General features: G+C 52.5%; 1 protein-coding gene across 1 annotated transcript; it reads left to right on the forward strand.

Moving 5' to 3' along the window:
- Window positions 1-5,518: 5,518 nt before the first annotated feature.
- ADRA2A (adrenoceptor alpha 2A) lies at window positions 5,519-6,880 on the forward strand. Its single transcript, NM_174499.2, has one exon. It carries the CDS (start codon window positions 5,519-5,521, stop codon window positions 6,878-6,880), a length of 1,362 nt encoding a protein of 453 aa, NP_776924.2.
- The last annotated feature ends 9,255 nt before the right edge of the window (window positions 6,881-16,135 follow it).

Here is a 16,135-nt window from a genome sequence, read left to right on the forward strand (position 1 = left end):
AAAATAGTAATAAGCTATTAATATCATCTCCAATCCAGTTTTCTGGCTCTTTTTAGATGAAGTCCCCCATGGCTCAGTGGTAAAGAATCTGTCTGCAATACAAGAGACATGGGAGATGCAGGTTTGATCCCTGGGTTGGAAAGATCCCCTGGAGGAGGAAATGGCAACCCACTCCAGTATTTGTGCCTGGAGAATTCCATGGATAGAGGAGCCTGGTGTGGGCTACAGTCCATGGGGTTGCAGAGAGTCAGATGCGACTGAATGACTGAACACACATGCACACACACAAGAATTTTAATATTACCTGGCACTTTAATTATAGATGTAATTCCAGGACAAACAGATAATTTAGTATAAGCTAAATTACATGTATTGGTAATTTGCCTGGCTGGTAGTCATAAATAGACCATCTTCCAGTACTTATGTGTTCCTTTTCAGAAGAAAATATAGATAGAAAGGGAGGTAGAGCTAGAGATATAAAATGAGAGCATCTATGTTTTTTATTTCACACTAGTTAACTAGTAATATGTGTATGTTAATACACATAATTTACCCCCTCCCCACCAACATTTCCCCTTTGGTAACCACAAGCTTTTTTTTTTTTTTTTCTGTTTTGTAAATAAGTTCATTTATATGATTAAAAAAATTAGATTCCACAGGTAAGTGATATGTGATATCAAATGATGTTTTTCCTTTTCCTGACTTAACTTCACTTAGTATGATAATCTCTAGGTCCATCCATGTTTCTGCAAATGGCATTATTTCATTCTTTTCTATGTCTGAGTAATAGTCCACTGTATTTATGCACCACATCTTCATCCATTCCTCTGCTGATGGACATTTGTGTTGCTTCCATGTCCTGGCTATTGTAAATAGCACTGCAATGAACACGGGTACATTATCTTTTCAAATTATGTTTGTTTTTTTTTTTTTCCAGATATATGCTCAGGAGTGGGATTGCAAGGTCATATGGTAGTCCTATTTTAACTTTTTAAGGAGCCTCCTTGCTGTTCTCCATTGTGGTTGTACCAATTTCCATTCCTGCCAACAGTGTAGGAAGATCCCCTTTTTTAGATATTCTCTCTAGCATTTGTTGTTTGTAGACTTGGAGAATGGCATTCTGACCAGTGTGAGGTGATAGTCAATGTAGTTTTGATTTGCATTTCTCTGATGATTAGTGATGTTGAGCATTTTTTCATGTGTCTGTTGCCCATTTTGTATGCCGTCTTTGGAAAATGGTCTATTCAGATCCTCTGTAGTATGTATTTTTATTAATAGTAGAAATAATAGTGGACCTCCATTTGTGTGCCCTAGACTTCTCCTTAGGCCAGAAATGCCAACTTCCTGATGCCTCTGGTTCCTGGAAGAATATGACACCCTCCTAGCTGACCCAGAAGAACTAGGACAGTTATTCTCAATCTGGAGCCCATCCTTAGCAGCTCCGCCTTCCTTAGACACCACCTTTATGCCCCCACCAAGGCAACTGCTCATCTCTCCTGCCCCCAGTGAGATTTATTATTTATTACTTAGAGCAGTGAATCTTCACTGAGTGTGCATGTTAGCATCTCCCAAGGAGGTTTGTTAAAATACACAGTCTGCATTCCATCACAGCCCTGATGAATCAAAATTACCTTGGTGGAGCACTAGTAAGTCTTTTTCACCTTCCCAAGCAATGCAGATATACAGGCTTGGATAGAAATTATTGTCTTTGTGGATCTCTCTCTGCTCAGTGCTGTCTCACTAAGCAAGCACAGCACTAAATCTTCTATCAAAAAACTAATAGCATCCACATAGCCTTTTAAAGCTCAGAGATACTGACACTGAGTGTCAAACTAAGGAGCTAGAGCATTTAGTGATAGATACATGTGTTACCCTGGTGGCTCAGACGGTAAAGAATCTGCCTGCAATGTGGGAGACCCAGGTTTGATGCCTGGGTTAGGAAGATCCCCTGGAGAAGGGAATGGCAACCCATTCCAGTATTCTTGCCTGGAGAATTCCATGGACAGAGGAGCCTGGCAGGCTACAGCTCATGGGGTCACAAAGAGTCGGACACAACGGAGAGACAAACACATATGTTAAGAGGAAGAACTCTGCATATGAAGAGGCTCTGTAGCTAGCCTTAGACATGTTGTGTACTAGGAACTCAACAAAAGACAGCTATCATTATTATTAATAATTGTCCTGAATTGACTTCCAAGACCCTAGCTCCTTGAAAAACCTGTTTCCATTTTAGGAGAAAAGACTCCAAACCCAGGAATTAAGAAGCTGACTGGCTGCTGACTGGCTGTTTGGGAAGCATTTAAGAAAATGTGACATGAGATGTTATACACAGGCTAGCAGCAGAGATTCCAAGAAAAGAAAGCCCTGTGGCCTCTATTTTCATTTCCCTTTTTGCTTCTGAAATGAGATGGGAAGGAGAGATGTGTGTCAGCAGCTGGTGTGGAGATAGGCGGTGATGGTCTATGAAAACTCGGGCCCTAAGGTCTGTGAACAACACAGTGAAGCCCAGATTGCCATGGGCTTTGATATTTGTCTCTCAGCATTCATACTTGAGGTCTGGGGCTCTTAGTTTCTGTGCAAAGGTGAGCGTGACCACATTTCCAACTGAGTCTCATGCAATCTCTCCGAATCTCTTCTCTCAGGACATACAGAGCTGAGACTTGGTTAGAAGATGGAAAATAGATTTAACAGAGGGAGGAAAGAGTGCCTTAACTTTCTTCAGGTGCTCCAGAAAAGGGGATTAGAAAGGCTCTTCAGAATTAAATCTGGAAAGGGAGGTCATCCAATTGGAGGAATGATTGCAGGAGACACCTGTGAAATACTTTGAAAAGCACAGACTTCAGGACTATCTACAATAAGAGCGACCACATTGATTACTGTATAACTGGCCTGTATCACTGGCAGAGGCTGTAGACATCAGCTGGTGTTGAAGGTGATGCTCAGCCTTGATGCTCAAGGTCCTTAATTTAGTCCTCAGTCCTGAGCCTGAACCCTGCTGGGCAGAGAAGCAATCTGTTCCATCCTTAGAACTTCCAGCTTGATTGACTACATAAGGTATTTTGGTTTAGTAGGCCCTTAAATAAGATAACTTTTCTTTAGGTCTAATCTCTCTCCTGCTGACAGTTCCCATCCTCCTGGGCCTTGCCCTTAAACTGCCTACTGTTTATTTGAAAAGTGCAGATAACACAATACAAGCCGGTACTCTAGCAACCGTTAAAATCTATCTCAGGACACCGAGCATGCAGAGGAACACTGCACTCACCCCCTCTCCGTGCTATTTCTATCAGACGGAACCTGGAAAACATTCTCTCTTCTTTTGGTCAGCATCCTCGTCTTACTGAAAGACTGGTGTGCGTGCATCTGAAATGCGGATGTGGTGGGGGGAGAAGTCTAGCTTTCGGCCTCAACAAAGACACAATGGTTCAGAGAAGACCAGAGCAGAGCAACCAGTCAGGCAGGATCCAGGCCTCCGGGATCTGCGGGAAGCGTGGGTTGCCCTGTACTGGCAGGGTGGGCTGCCAGCTCTGGGCTCTGATGCCTGCAGAGCCCTCTTCTGATGTGTCTTCATCAGCCCCAGCTTCACTCTCGCCGGGGAGAGGGTAGCCACACAAGAGTGTATGCGTTAGGAAGATTTCTGCAACATGACAAAGTGCAATAAAAAATCTGGGTTCTCTGTCCCCGAGCATGGACCCAAACTTGCCCTGATATGAGAGAAGGCAGTCTCAGGGACGAGAGTAGGCTCCGGGCGTCCGCGTAGACTGGCAGCGGTGCCGGCGTGCGGCCGGCAGGTGTCAGTGCGCCCTCGCGCTGCCGCCACGCGCCTCCTCCGCTCTAGGACCCCTACTCACCGTGGTCTAGGGGGCGCCGGTTCAGACCCAGTGTGCTCAGGTCTCGCAGCAGCTCTGCAGCTGGAACCACAAAATGGCCGTTTCTCCCCACAGTGGAGCTCCTAACTCTGGCGGAGCCCACTCCGCGTGGGTGTTGCCTCCCTTTCCGCCAAAGGGGTTGGATCCGAACGTGCGCCTTCCTCTCACCAGCTCCACTCGCCCCGCCGCCAGGAGCACTTGCAGGAAAAGTGTGGCCCGGCCCAGGGCGGGGTTGCTCCGGATGCGACCTGTACCGGTAATTGCTTCTCCCGATTCATCCAGGGGACCTCAACACCCTTTCCTCCCAAGTCCCACTCAGCTCGATGTGGCCACTCCCGGGTGCCCAATGTGTTCTGCTCGGCGCGCCCAGAGATGCTTGGCCAATTCCCAGCAGGCTCTCCCCGGGCACGCCCTTTAAATCCCTCGCTCAGGGTATCCGCCTCCCCAAAGGGCCCGTCTCACCAGGGGGGCAGGGTTCCAGTGGGTCCCGCGCTGGGTGAGGGCGCTAGACCCGTGGAGGGGAGGTGCAAGGGGCGGGGGAGGGTCGGCTTCCCACGTGGGGGCTGACGCCGGCTGCTCAGCAACGCCGGCTTGATCCTGGGGCTATAAAACCAGTCCACGGCTAGTGCGGCGGAGAAGCAGCGGCCCGGGCTTCAGTGCAGACGCCTAGCAGCCGGCGCGCCGCCGCCCGGCCACCCCCAGCACCTTCTCTCCCTAGCCCTGCTCTCCTCCCCAAACTCACGCTGCCCTCGGACCCCAGCCTGTCCCGTCGCGCTCAGCGCCCGAAGCTCGCCGTGCCGACGCCCAGGAGACCTCCTGCCTCGGTCGCGATTCCTGGAGGGCCGATCGCCCACCCGCCCGGGTCCGCCTGAGGACGGGGGCGCCTTCATGCGGCCCCCACATTCCTCATCCCGCCGCCGCCGCCGCCGTCTCCGAGCTCCGCGCGCTGCGCCCCAGCCCCAGCAGGGCACTCAACTTTGGAAGTCCCGCGACGCTCCGAGAGGCGGCAGAGTCCGCACCGTGGCCCCAACCCGGGCCCCGCCGGCCCCGCCGCGTCTGGGGGAAGCGAGAGAGTCGGTGTTCGCTTCGGAGATATAAGGAGAGAGACACACGACCCCAAGCCAGCATCAGCACCCCTCGGCTGCCTCCCGGGTTGGGGGCGGGCCCCGCACACGGTAAGACCTCTTGCTTTCGCTCAGGCTCAAGAGTCAAAGATATAGAAACAGATATATTTAATTTCCTGTTATCTTTCCAAGTCATCAGGCCACCGATGATTTTTGTTCTCTCTTGAAGAATAAATATCTCTTTCCCCATCGGTTCGACCTACTCTCTCCCGCCGCTTAGAAATAAAACTTGGCTGTATCTAGGAGCTGGGAGCGAGAAGGCGCCGACCCCGAGAGCCCAAAGCGCGCGGACCGGGTGCGGTTCGCGGGAGCCGGGCCCATGGGCCGCTAGCGGTCCCCCAGCTCGGGGCCCGGCCTCCCTGAGGCCCCTTCTCCATGTGAGGTGCGGCAGGGCGAGCGGGGCGCGAGAGGAAGAGGAGGACCCACGGGCACCGGGCCGGAAGGCAGCTGGCAGCAGGCCCAGGCGAGTGGGCACCCGCGTTCATGTTCCGCCAGGAGCAGCCGCTGGCCGAGGGCAGCTTCGCGCCCATGGGCTCCCTGCAGCCGGACGCGGGCAACGCGAGCTGGAACGGGACCGAGGCCCCGGGGGGCGGCGCCCGGGCCACCCCCTACTCCCTGCAGGTGACGCTGACGCTGGTGTGCCTGGCTGGCCTGCTCATGCTGTTCACAGTGTTCGGTAACGTGCTTGTCATCATTGCTGTGTTCACAAGCCGCGCGCTCAAGGCGCCCCAGAATCTCTTCCTGGTGTCTCTGGCTTCGGCGGACATCCTGGTGGCCACGCTTGTCATCCCTTTCTCGCTGGCCAACGAGGTCATGGGCTACTGGTACTTCGGCAAGGCGTGGTGTGAGATCTACCTGGCGCTCGACGTGCTCTTCTGCACGTCTTCCATAGTGCACCTGTGCGCCATCAGCCTGGATCGTTACTGGTCCATCACCCAGGCCATAGAGTACAACCTGAAGCGCACGCCACGCCGCATCAAGGCCATCATCGTCACGGTGTGGGTCATCTCGGCCGTCATCTCCTTCCCCCCGCTCATTTCCTTCGAGAAGAAGAGAGGCAGGAGTGGCCAGCCGTCCGCCGAACCGCGCTGTGAGATCAACGACCAGAAGTGGTACGTCATCTCGTCGAGCATCGGCTCCTTCTTCGCGCCCTGCCTGATCATGATCCTGGTCTATGTGCGCATCTACCAGATCGCCAAGCGCCGCACCCGCGTGCCGCCCAGTCGCCGGGGTCCCGATGCCACCGCCGCTGAGCTGCCAGGGAGCGCCGAGCGCAGGCCCAACGGCTTGGGCCCGGAGCGCGGCGGCGTGGGCCCCGTGGGCGCCGAGGTCGAGTCGCTGCAGGTCCAGCTCAATGGTGCCCCGGGGGAGCCCGCGCCCGCAGGGCCGCCGGACGCCGACGCGCTGGACCTAGAGGAGAGCTCCTCGTCTGAGCATGCTGAGCGGCCCCCGGGGTCCCGCAGGTCGGAGCGCGGGCCCCGGGCCAAAGGCAAGGCCCGGGCGAGCCAGGTGAAGCCCGGGGACAGCCTGCCGCGGCGCGGGCCGGGGGCGACGGGGCTGGGGGCACCCACGGCCGGGCCGGCGGAGGAGCGCTCTGGCGGGGGCGCCAAGGCGTCGCGCTGGCGCGGGCGGCAGAACCGCGAGAAGCGCTTCACCTTCGTGCTGGCGGTGGTCATCGGAGTGTTCGTGGTGTGCTGGTTCCCCTTCTTCTTCACCTACACGCTCACGGCCATCGGCTGCCCCGTGCCGCCCACGCTCTTCAAGTTCTTCTTCTGGTTCGGCTACTGCAACAGCTCGCTGAACCCGGTCATATACACCATCTTCAATCACGACTTCCGCCGCGCCTTCAAGAAGATCCTCTGCCGGGGGGACAGGAAGCGGATCGTGTGAGTGCGGAGTCCGCGCCCGGAGAACAGACTTGCGCTGACTGCAGGCAGCTGGGATCCAGGGGGCGCGTCTACGTGGTCCTGCCAAAACCCGGGTCCTGCCTGTTCCTAGTTTCTTGGCCCCAGGATGGCTCTGCAGCTTCTTGCGGGCATCTGCGCTCTCCTACCTGAGAAAAGTACTGGCTGGGAGGGCCACACCCCCCACTCCAACCCCCTCATTATTGTTAGGGCAGCTCCTCACTCAGAGCCATCTTCCTGGGTTCTTGGGCAGCCCCAAATCAGTATTGTTTTCTAAAAGTATTTTCACCTCACCTGGGCCCAGCTGTCACAATCGTTCAGAGCAAGCACGAGAGGCCAGAGGGGATGGAGGGCTCCCAAAGGGTTAACAGATGGGGTGGGGGTGGGGGTTACCCAGCCCCGGCTAATTGCTGTCCCCCTTCCCCAACTCTATTTTTAAACAAATGCTCAGGGCAGCCCTGCCAGCCCTCCCATCCCCCTCCCCCTTGTAAATATACACTATTTTTGATAGTACTTGGGGATGGGGATGGGGATGGGGACCTAAATGTCTCTTGGCTTTTGATGTTTGAATCCTGGCTACTGATGTTTGAATCCTGGAGATGCTCTCCAGGCAGACACATTGTGTCTAGTTCAGGGCAAGCCTCTTTGCAAAGTGAGTCCTTTTCTGGTGTCATTACCCTCTCTGTGTCCTTTTCACCAGCAACTGGTGACTGTCCCTTGGGACTGGACTTGCGTTGAGATTTCCTGAGGGGGAAAAGATTTCTGTCCATTTCCCCACCCCTGTGCCTAACAGCATAATTGCCTTGTCCTATGTAAATATTACAAGGATGGATCAAGACAGAAGTAAATGAACCTTTCTGCCTTGCAGCAGCCCTGTGTATAAAGCCATTATTCTTGGATGCACCCTTTTTCACTCCAGTACTGCACTTTAAAACCTTCTCTTTCCAGTGTCCCCTTCCTCCCTTCCTCTGGGGCCACTGCTTGAAAAATATGTATGTTTCCATCTTAGATGTATGTGTTACCACTCCCTCCTTCAGAGTGCTGACTGTGGGAAATCTTTTACCTGCTGTTTTTAGACACGGAGAAGTGGAAATTATGTGGAAGAAGCAAACCTGATACAATTTGCCCAAAGTAAACAGTTTGAAGAGACAAATGGGCTTGCCCAACTGTACAGTTCCTGCCCCAAGAGCTCTTAAGTATCAAAGTGTTGTCCATTTTTCCTCCCTGTTTTTCTGGTTGAGATCAAGTCATTGATAAACTCCCAAAGTCAAGGGAGAAGGGCGGAGACCTTGTTTACATCCAAGTTGCCCTATGTTTTAGACAGAGACTCTTTAAGGCCTGCGCTCATATTTCACTAAAGAAAAATTAATGTCAGCACATGTTGCTAATGACAGTGGATTTTTTTTAACAAAAAGTTTACAGATCAAATGTGAAATAAATATGAATTAAATGGTCTGTCTGTTATCTGAGTTTTCAAAAGCATTAAGACTCTGGAAACATCTGAATTTATGTATATTTGAAATTAAAAAATACTTATGCATTATAAAACACTTTTAAAAGGCCAAGCAGTAACAAAGCTGCCATTTATCATCTGTTTCTTCTTTGCCAGATGCGATGGTGAGTCTGTTATAAGCTCTGTTTCATTTAATTGTCCCCCAAAGCCTATGAGGGTAGGTACTGTTATGATCCCCATCTAACAGGTGAAAAAAACTGAGTCTCAGAGGGCAAGGGATTTATTCAAGGTTAACCACAGTGGGGGGAGTGTACTGCATGCAGGGTGATCAGGTCTTAGGGTCTGTACTGTTCACCCCAGAGTCTTGCCAGAGTTATATCACTAAGACTTCGCAGAATGCTCCCAGCAGTGGAGTCTCTACACAAGGTGTGCTATATCTCCAGAGCACTGGATATATTCCAAGTGTGCAGGTATACACCCTGAGTGTGTAGATATACACAAAGTGTGTGCATGCTGCAGTGTTTTATGTGTTATTCCTCAAAATGTATCCATCGCCCAAGTGTGGTAGATACACCAATTATGCCATATACTCCAAATGTGTACCAGACCTAACAATGTAATGTATACAACATGTGGTACATAGCCCATAGGACGGGATAGGCTTCCCAGGTGATGCTAGTGGTAAATAACCTGCTTGCCAACGCAGGCGATGCCTGGGACAAGGGTTCAGTCCCTGATTTGGGAAGATCCCCTGGAAGAGGGCATGGTAATCCACTCCAGGAGTCTTGCCTGGAGAATCCCATGGACAGAGGAGCCTCAGACACTACTGAAGCAGCTTAGCACGCAAGCGTGGTATATGAAGCAATTGTGGTATAAACCTAAACAGAACCACATATTTGATCGGTTGAGTTGTCTCTGGCCAAAGGCTGGGATCCTTCCTGTTGCATTCCTGTAATATTGAGTTCTCTCCCTATGTCTAGGAGGGCTTACGACCCTTGCCCTGTGGTTATGGTGATGGCACTTTGAAGCTGGAAGGGTCTAGAAATCCAGGAATTCAGCCCCTCATCTTCTTAGAGGAAGTGACCTGCTCAGGGTCCTCCAGCTCTGGGTGACCTTCTGTTGAAAGCAACTGGCCAAGAGTGGAATATTAATAGTTCTCATGTGTGTATTATAAAAGGCTGTGCTGGTGAAGGAGAGTCACCGTCCCAGGAGCTGGGTTTGAGGGGCAATCCCAAGCCACAGATCCAAGTCTGGGGGGAGACGGGTTTGTAAGACCAGCCACTTACAACACACATGCAGCCCAGCTCTGGATGCCCCAGAAGCAGATCATCAGTTCGCCTCCAGGTGTTCCCTCTGGGCAGCACCTGCAATATCTCCTTATTAACTTTTTTGGGGTGGGGTTGGGGTGAGGGTGGGCTTCCTTCATAGCTCAGCTGGTAAAGAATCTGCCTGCAATGCAGGAGATCCCAGTTCTATTCCTGGGTTGGGAAGATCCCCTGGAGAAGGAATAGGCTACCCACTCTAGTATTCTTGGGCTTCCCTGGTGGCTCAAGCGATAAAGAATCTGCCTGCAATACGGGAGACCTGGGGTTTGATCCCTGATTTGCGAAGATCCCCTGGAGGAGAGCATGGCAACCCACTCCAGAATTCTTGCCTGGAGAATCCCCCATGGACAGAGGAGCCTAGTGGGCTACAGTCCACAAGGTCGCAAAGAGTCGGACATGACTGAGTGACTAAGCACAGCACAGCACAGGGGTTAGGGTAGGTATGCAGGGGTGGGAGGGTGCAGAGCCCTTAGAAGGGATCTGGGCTTTGAGGGGCCTGGAAGAAGGAAGACCATGTTTCTGAGGGGTTTTATTAGAGGTGGGAGGGAGTGTCCTCTAGCATCAGATGCTCTGACTCTGAAGACAGGACAGTGGACAGGCATTTGGCTCCAGCAACCCTTGCCTGGAGCTTCAGAAGCCACAGCCTTTGGCATCAAGGCTGCCCTGTCTGGGGCTGTGCCCTGCTCCCTATCCCCACAGCAGCCTCCTCTCTCCCAGCTTGCTCAAGGCACCCATTGCCCCAAAGGCAAACAGTGGCAGACGATAGGCCAGCCCGACAGGCCCCCAGACTGGGCTGTGTGTCCCAGACACAGGGGCAGATACAAACACTGCTTGATGTTAACTGCTGTCTTCAGGGAAGTGGCCCTGCTCTCTGAGAAAGGGGAAGTGTGGGCACTAGAGCCACAGAGGGCAGGCCCTCCCTGCCCCACCCCAGCAGCAGAGAAGCCCCAGAGATGGATGAGGCCTGGGGAAGGGAGGGGAGAGAGGGCTGGAGCTGAGGCTAGGATGCTGGGGGCAGCACTGTTCACTGCAGAGGCCTCAAGCCGCAGTCCAATAGGTCTGGGGTGGGGGACGGGATTTGAGGATCTCAGTCTAAAGATGAGGAGATAAGCCTGTCAGTCTAGGACTTCCGGTCTATATCTGATCCTGATTACCTGGGTCTGTTTTTGTGGTGAAGTCTTCTATTTTACGTGATTTTGGTTGGGGCACCAAAAGCCACTGGCTTTGGGCTCTGAAGCATGTCTTGCCAGGCTCACTCCCACCCAGTGCCTGGAGTTGGGGGCGGGCAGCCTCCTTTGAGCCTAAGCCCCAAGGGTCTGTCTTTCCTGAAAGTCTCAGTTCAATTTCTTCTCTGCTAAAGGGCTGGAGGAGGGTTTTCCCTGGTGTGTGTGTATTTAGTCACTAAGTCATGTCTGACTCTTTGTGACATCATGGACTATAGCCTACTAGGCTCCTCTGTCCATGGAATTCTCCGCAGCGAGGATACTGGAGTGGGTTGCCATTTCCTTCTCCAGAGGATCTTCCCAGACCAGGATTGAACTCGGGTCTCTGGCATTAGCAGCCCCTTCCTTAGTGACTCAGTGGTAAAGAATCCACCTACCAATGCAAGAGATGTGGGTTCAATCCCTGGGTCAGGAAGCTCCTCTAGAGGAGGAAATGGCTACCCACTCCAGTATTCTTGCTGGAAAAAGTCCATAAACAGAAAAGTTTGGCAGGCTATAGTCCATAGGGTTGCAAAGAATCTGACAACTGAGTGAGCATGTGCACACACACACACACACACACATCTCTGTGCTGTGAGTGTGCAGTGTGGAGAGATGGCTGTGGCTGGGGGCTCAGGGAGTAAGATGCAGGGGCTCAGAGATGCCAAGACTTAGGCTTAGGGAGGACGGATGGGAAGGCAACTCTGGTTCTAGAAGCTGAGCCCTGTGGAACAGTGCCAGGCCTATATAACGCCCCAAGGCCTAAGTCAGTCCCCAGATTTTGTGTCTCCAACTTCATCACTGAAGATGTCCTGTCAAATGTCTGTTCCCATTTGGGGACACCTGTCAGGAAGCCCACTTCCCAAACTCAAGCTGAGTGTGTGAATCGGAGAATCACAATCCACACTGGCCTAGCCAAGACTCTGAGAAGACCTAAAGAAAAAGTACCGGTTAAAGATTGTTTTTTCTTTTTGTTTTTTGCTTAGTTGCTCAGTTGTGTCTGACTCTTTGCAACCCCATGGGCTGTAGCCCACCAGGCTCCTCTGTCCGTGGGGATTCTTCAGGCAAGAGTACTGGAGTTGGGTTGCCATGCCCTCTTCCAGGGGATCTTCTCAACCCAGGGATTGAATCCAGGTCTCCTGCACTGCAGGCGGATTCTTTACTGTCTGAGCCACCAGGATGGCTCAGCATCCAGAATGAGGGCTCAATGTCACTCTCACCTGCAGCCTCTGCCCTGGGCCCTGCCACCCTCCACGGTCGACCTGGAGTCTGGGATGCAGGAAAGGGCGCCTTCCTCAGCAGAGGGCATGCCTGCAAGGGAAGCCCTGTGAAGTCACTGAGATTAATCACAAACACCAGAGTCTGTCTTGAAAATAGCATCGATCTCTTTGATTACCAGAAGTCCTGGGGTTTAGAGTCAAGCAAAAAAAAGAAACAGGGCCTGTTGGAAAAAGCCTGGACTAGGCATCAGGAGGCCTGGATTCTAGTGCTGTGGTGTGACCTTGGGTAAAAGCTTTTCTGAGCCCCCATGACTTCATTTATAAAATGAAAATGGTTGGTCTGGATCCCTGCTATTTAAAACTGTGTTTCATTGTACTTATATAACTATAAAAATTAATCTCAATCTCTATCTCCCATCTATCCTCAGCCTCTCTGTCTATCCAACCACATCATCTATTAATAGCTGATGAAATGCTGGTTCAGTGACCTTTAATAGGTACCTTTTAGAGACTTCCTTGGGGGTTCAGCGGTTAAGGCTCTACGCTTCCAACGCAAGTGGCAAGATTTTGATTCCTGGTCAGGGAACTAAGATCCCATGTGCAGTGTGGCCAGAAAGAAAGCAAAAACAAAAAACAATCTTTAACAGGTACTTTTTCTTTAGGTCTTCTTAGTCTTAATTATGCCAGTGTGGATTGCGATTCTCCGAGAGGAGATGATATGGTGTGTTAGGTTTCCAAAACTCCCTGGACTGCAGAATTTCATTTTTTTTACGGAGCATCTCAGTGAATGGTGTTTGCAGAAATAGTTGTTGGACCTTGCTGGGCCGAGGGGTCTCACCAGACTTTTCTGTTGATGGGTTTTAAGTGTCTGCTCTCTCCTGTCCTTGCCTTAGATGTGAGGCGTCCCCCCACCCCAACCCCCAGGCTGCAGTCCCTCTCCCCTACCAGGCAGTGGAGCTGAGCCAGAGGAGGAGGCTGGGAGGAGGGGTGGACTGTTCTGGAGAGGTGGCACTGGTTCTTTGCAGTTTCCTTAGCAGCTGCTGTCCCGTGGAAGGGGAGTCTGACCCCAGGGAGCTCAGGAGGGTGTGGAAGGCCAGTTGGGAGTGGCCTGTCAGGTTCTTTCAGTTCCGCTCAAGGGCAGGAACTTGGCCCTCTTTGAAATTTGCATCTGAGAAAAACAAGATGGTTAGCTGAGAAGGTAAGTGATGAGGGATTAAGAGCGTACTCTTAGTACAAGGCGCATCAGGGTTAAAGCACCAAGGGGCAGTGACACCCTGGAGCTGCCAGGGGTCAGAGGACTGAGGGGAGAGGGCTGTAACTCAAATATTAGAGTTGCAGTTTGCAGGGAGGGTGTCTGGAAGGTGCCTTTGGTCAGGGTCACTGTAGCCAGTGGGCATGGAGAGAGCCTGGGGGATAACACCTCCTCTGCCCTCAACCGGCCACCGGCCTGGGCTCAGAGCAGGAGGGCAACGGCAGAGGTGGTAGGCACGGGGTAGGCGGGCAACATCCAGCACAGAACCCGCCGCTTGAGAAAGGCTGAGCGATGCCAGTCTGGGGGAGACAGGCTGGCGGGAGGCCAGCACCTCGTTTCTTCAGCGTGTCTGTGGCCAGCTCTGTGGGCCGCTGGGCAGACCTCATGGGTGGGAGGGTGTATGTTGGGCTTGTTATGAGCAGATCAGACTGGGCACACACACCGACACACAGACCCACACACCTGCCATCTGGCCCATCCGGTGAGAGAGAGCCCCAGGCACCCTTTGACCAAAGCTCTCTAGACTGGCCTCATGCCTGTGAGGTCCAGCTTAGACAGCCGAGAAGCAGACACTGGGCTGTCTGGCAGTGATGACCAGCAGACTGGGGCCTCGGTGGGGAGGGGTGGGCACTGGCCCAGGTCAGTGACCCCATCTGTGCCCTGGGTACACTGGGGACACGGCTGCTCCTTACCCAGCACCTGAGGGCACCCCTTGGCCTTCCTGCTCACAGATACACACCTTCAGGATGCTTTTTCATGCCATTAGCCCCAGAGGAAGCTTCCCGGTGGCTCCGAGGTAAAGACTCTGTCTGCCCATGTAGAAGACACAGGTTCAATCTCTGGGTTGGGAAGATCCCCGGAAAGAGAAAACAGCAACCCACTCCAGTATTGTTGTCTGGAGAAGTCCATGGACGGAGGAGCCCGGCAGGTTATAGTCCATGGGGTCGCAGAGTCGGACACGACTTCGTGACTAAGCAACAACAAATGATGAACCTCAGCGGAGGCCTGAGAGTTTAATGCACGACAGATTCCTTTCTCCATCCGTTCATTCACTCAACAACAAGTTTTTGGAGCTGTTCCCAAGCTAATATCACTGATAGCGTTCCATTCATGCTTGGTGCTGGGGATAGAATGGTAAGATAATCAGGATCTTGACCTTGCAGAGCTTCTTCTTTTGAGGGGGAGACAGATATTAAGTGGGTACAGGGGAGTGGTAAGCAGGTTGACAAAAGTGGGAGACAGGGGCTCACTGAGGGGGAACCTGGCCTGGGCTAAGGTGTCAGGGGAGGGGCTTAGAGGAGTGACCGCTGGGTGAGGACAGAGGGATGGGCAGGTAGGTCTGGCAAAGGGGCTGGGGGTGAGAGAGGAGCGCCATTTGTTCCGGTCACTAAATGAAGTCCACCCTGCTTGGACCGTATGTCCTGAGAGACTGACAGAAGGGTGAAGAGGCTGGAGACGGTTGGGACCAGGCCACACAGCCATTTGGAAAGATTCATCTCGAGGGCAATGCAGAGCCACTGGAGGGATTTGGAGCGGAGGATGAAAGTGATCAGAGGGTGTTTGTTTGGAACAATATTCTGGCTGCTGAGTGGGGACTGATGGGGTGAGGCATCTCAGGAGCAGTAGCGAAGAGATGATAGGAGCTTGGAAAGTCCAGGGCCCCTGCATCCCCTGAGGTTACCCAAAGGCAGTGCCAGACTTGGTGCAGACCCAGACACTGGGATTTCAGAGAAGTCTTTGCTGGCAAAATACTAGTACACACCACCGCCCCACCCTCTGTGGATTTCCATCTCTAGAGGGTGAGTCCCAGGCTCAGAGCTTCCTGTTTCTGGTTACATGAAACCATCTTGAAGGGTTAATTCAACCCTAACCTAACCCTAACCCTAATTCAGTCTATCTCGGTGGGCTGTAGATCTGGTCATGTGACTTGGTCTGACTCCGGGCATGATTTGAACCTCAGCAGCCTTATCTCTGGGGCTTCCCAAGTGGCACTAGTGGTAAAGAACCTGCCTGCCAATGCAGGAGACATGAGAGAGGCAGGTTTGATCCCTGGGTCAGGAAGATACGCTGGAGGAGGAGGGCATGGCAACCCACTCCAGTATTCTTGCCTGGAGAATCCCATGGACAGAGGAGCTTAGTTGGCTACAGTCGATAGGCTCGCAAAGAGTCAGGACTGAGCGACTGCATGCACACACACGCCTTATCTTTACCACAATCAGGGAGGATTAGAGGAGGCCATGAGAATAGAGGTCGGTGTGTCCCCTGAGCCCCTCAAAGGCTTGTTGGCAATGTGAGATCATGAGAGTTGGAGGCCCTCAGCACCCCGTGGATTCTGCTTGGGACCAGGAGATTTGATAATCCAGAAATCTGGGACTCGCCCCCCTTATTCCTGCACTAGGCTTAACCAGGCCCCTCCAGGGGAAAAGCCCTCTGTTTGCAAGTTCAGGAAACCTGTAACTTGGCACACCTGTCTACTCTGCCTGCCATGAGGCACTTTCAGCTGCAGACTCACGGTGCCTGTGCACCCCTCCCTCTGACACTTCATACCTGATCGTTGGCTTGAAATCTAGTCCCTACGCTTTCAACATGTGCTTATTATTTGCCATTGACCTGTCTCTCCCAGAAGTTCCCAGAGAACGAGTTTGGGTCTTGGAGAGGATGGCTGGGATTTCTGAGAAGGACACTTTAAGACTTGGGAGTCAGAAGATCTGATTATAATCCTGGTTCCAGCACCTCCCCTTGATTTTAACCTTCAACAGATGACCAACCTCATTTTCCCCACCTGTAAC

The sequence above is a fragment of the Bos taurus genome, chromosome 26, assembly GCF_002263795.3.
Source record: "Bos taurus isolate L1 Dominette 01449 registration number 42190680 breed Hereford chromosome 26, ARS-UCD2.0, whole genome shotgun sequence".
Classification (NCBI taxonomy): domain Eukaryota; kingdom Metazoa; phylum Chordata; class Mammalia; order Artiodactyla; family Bovidae; genus Bos; species Bos taurus.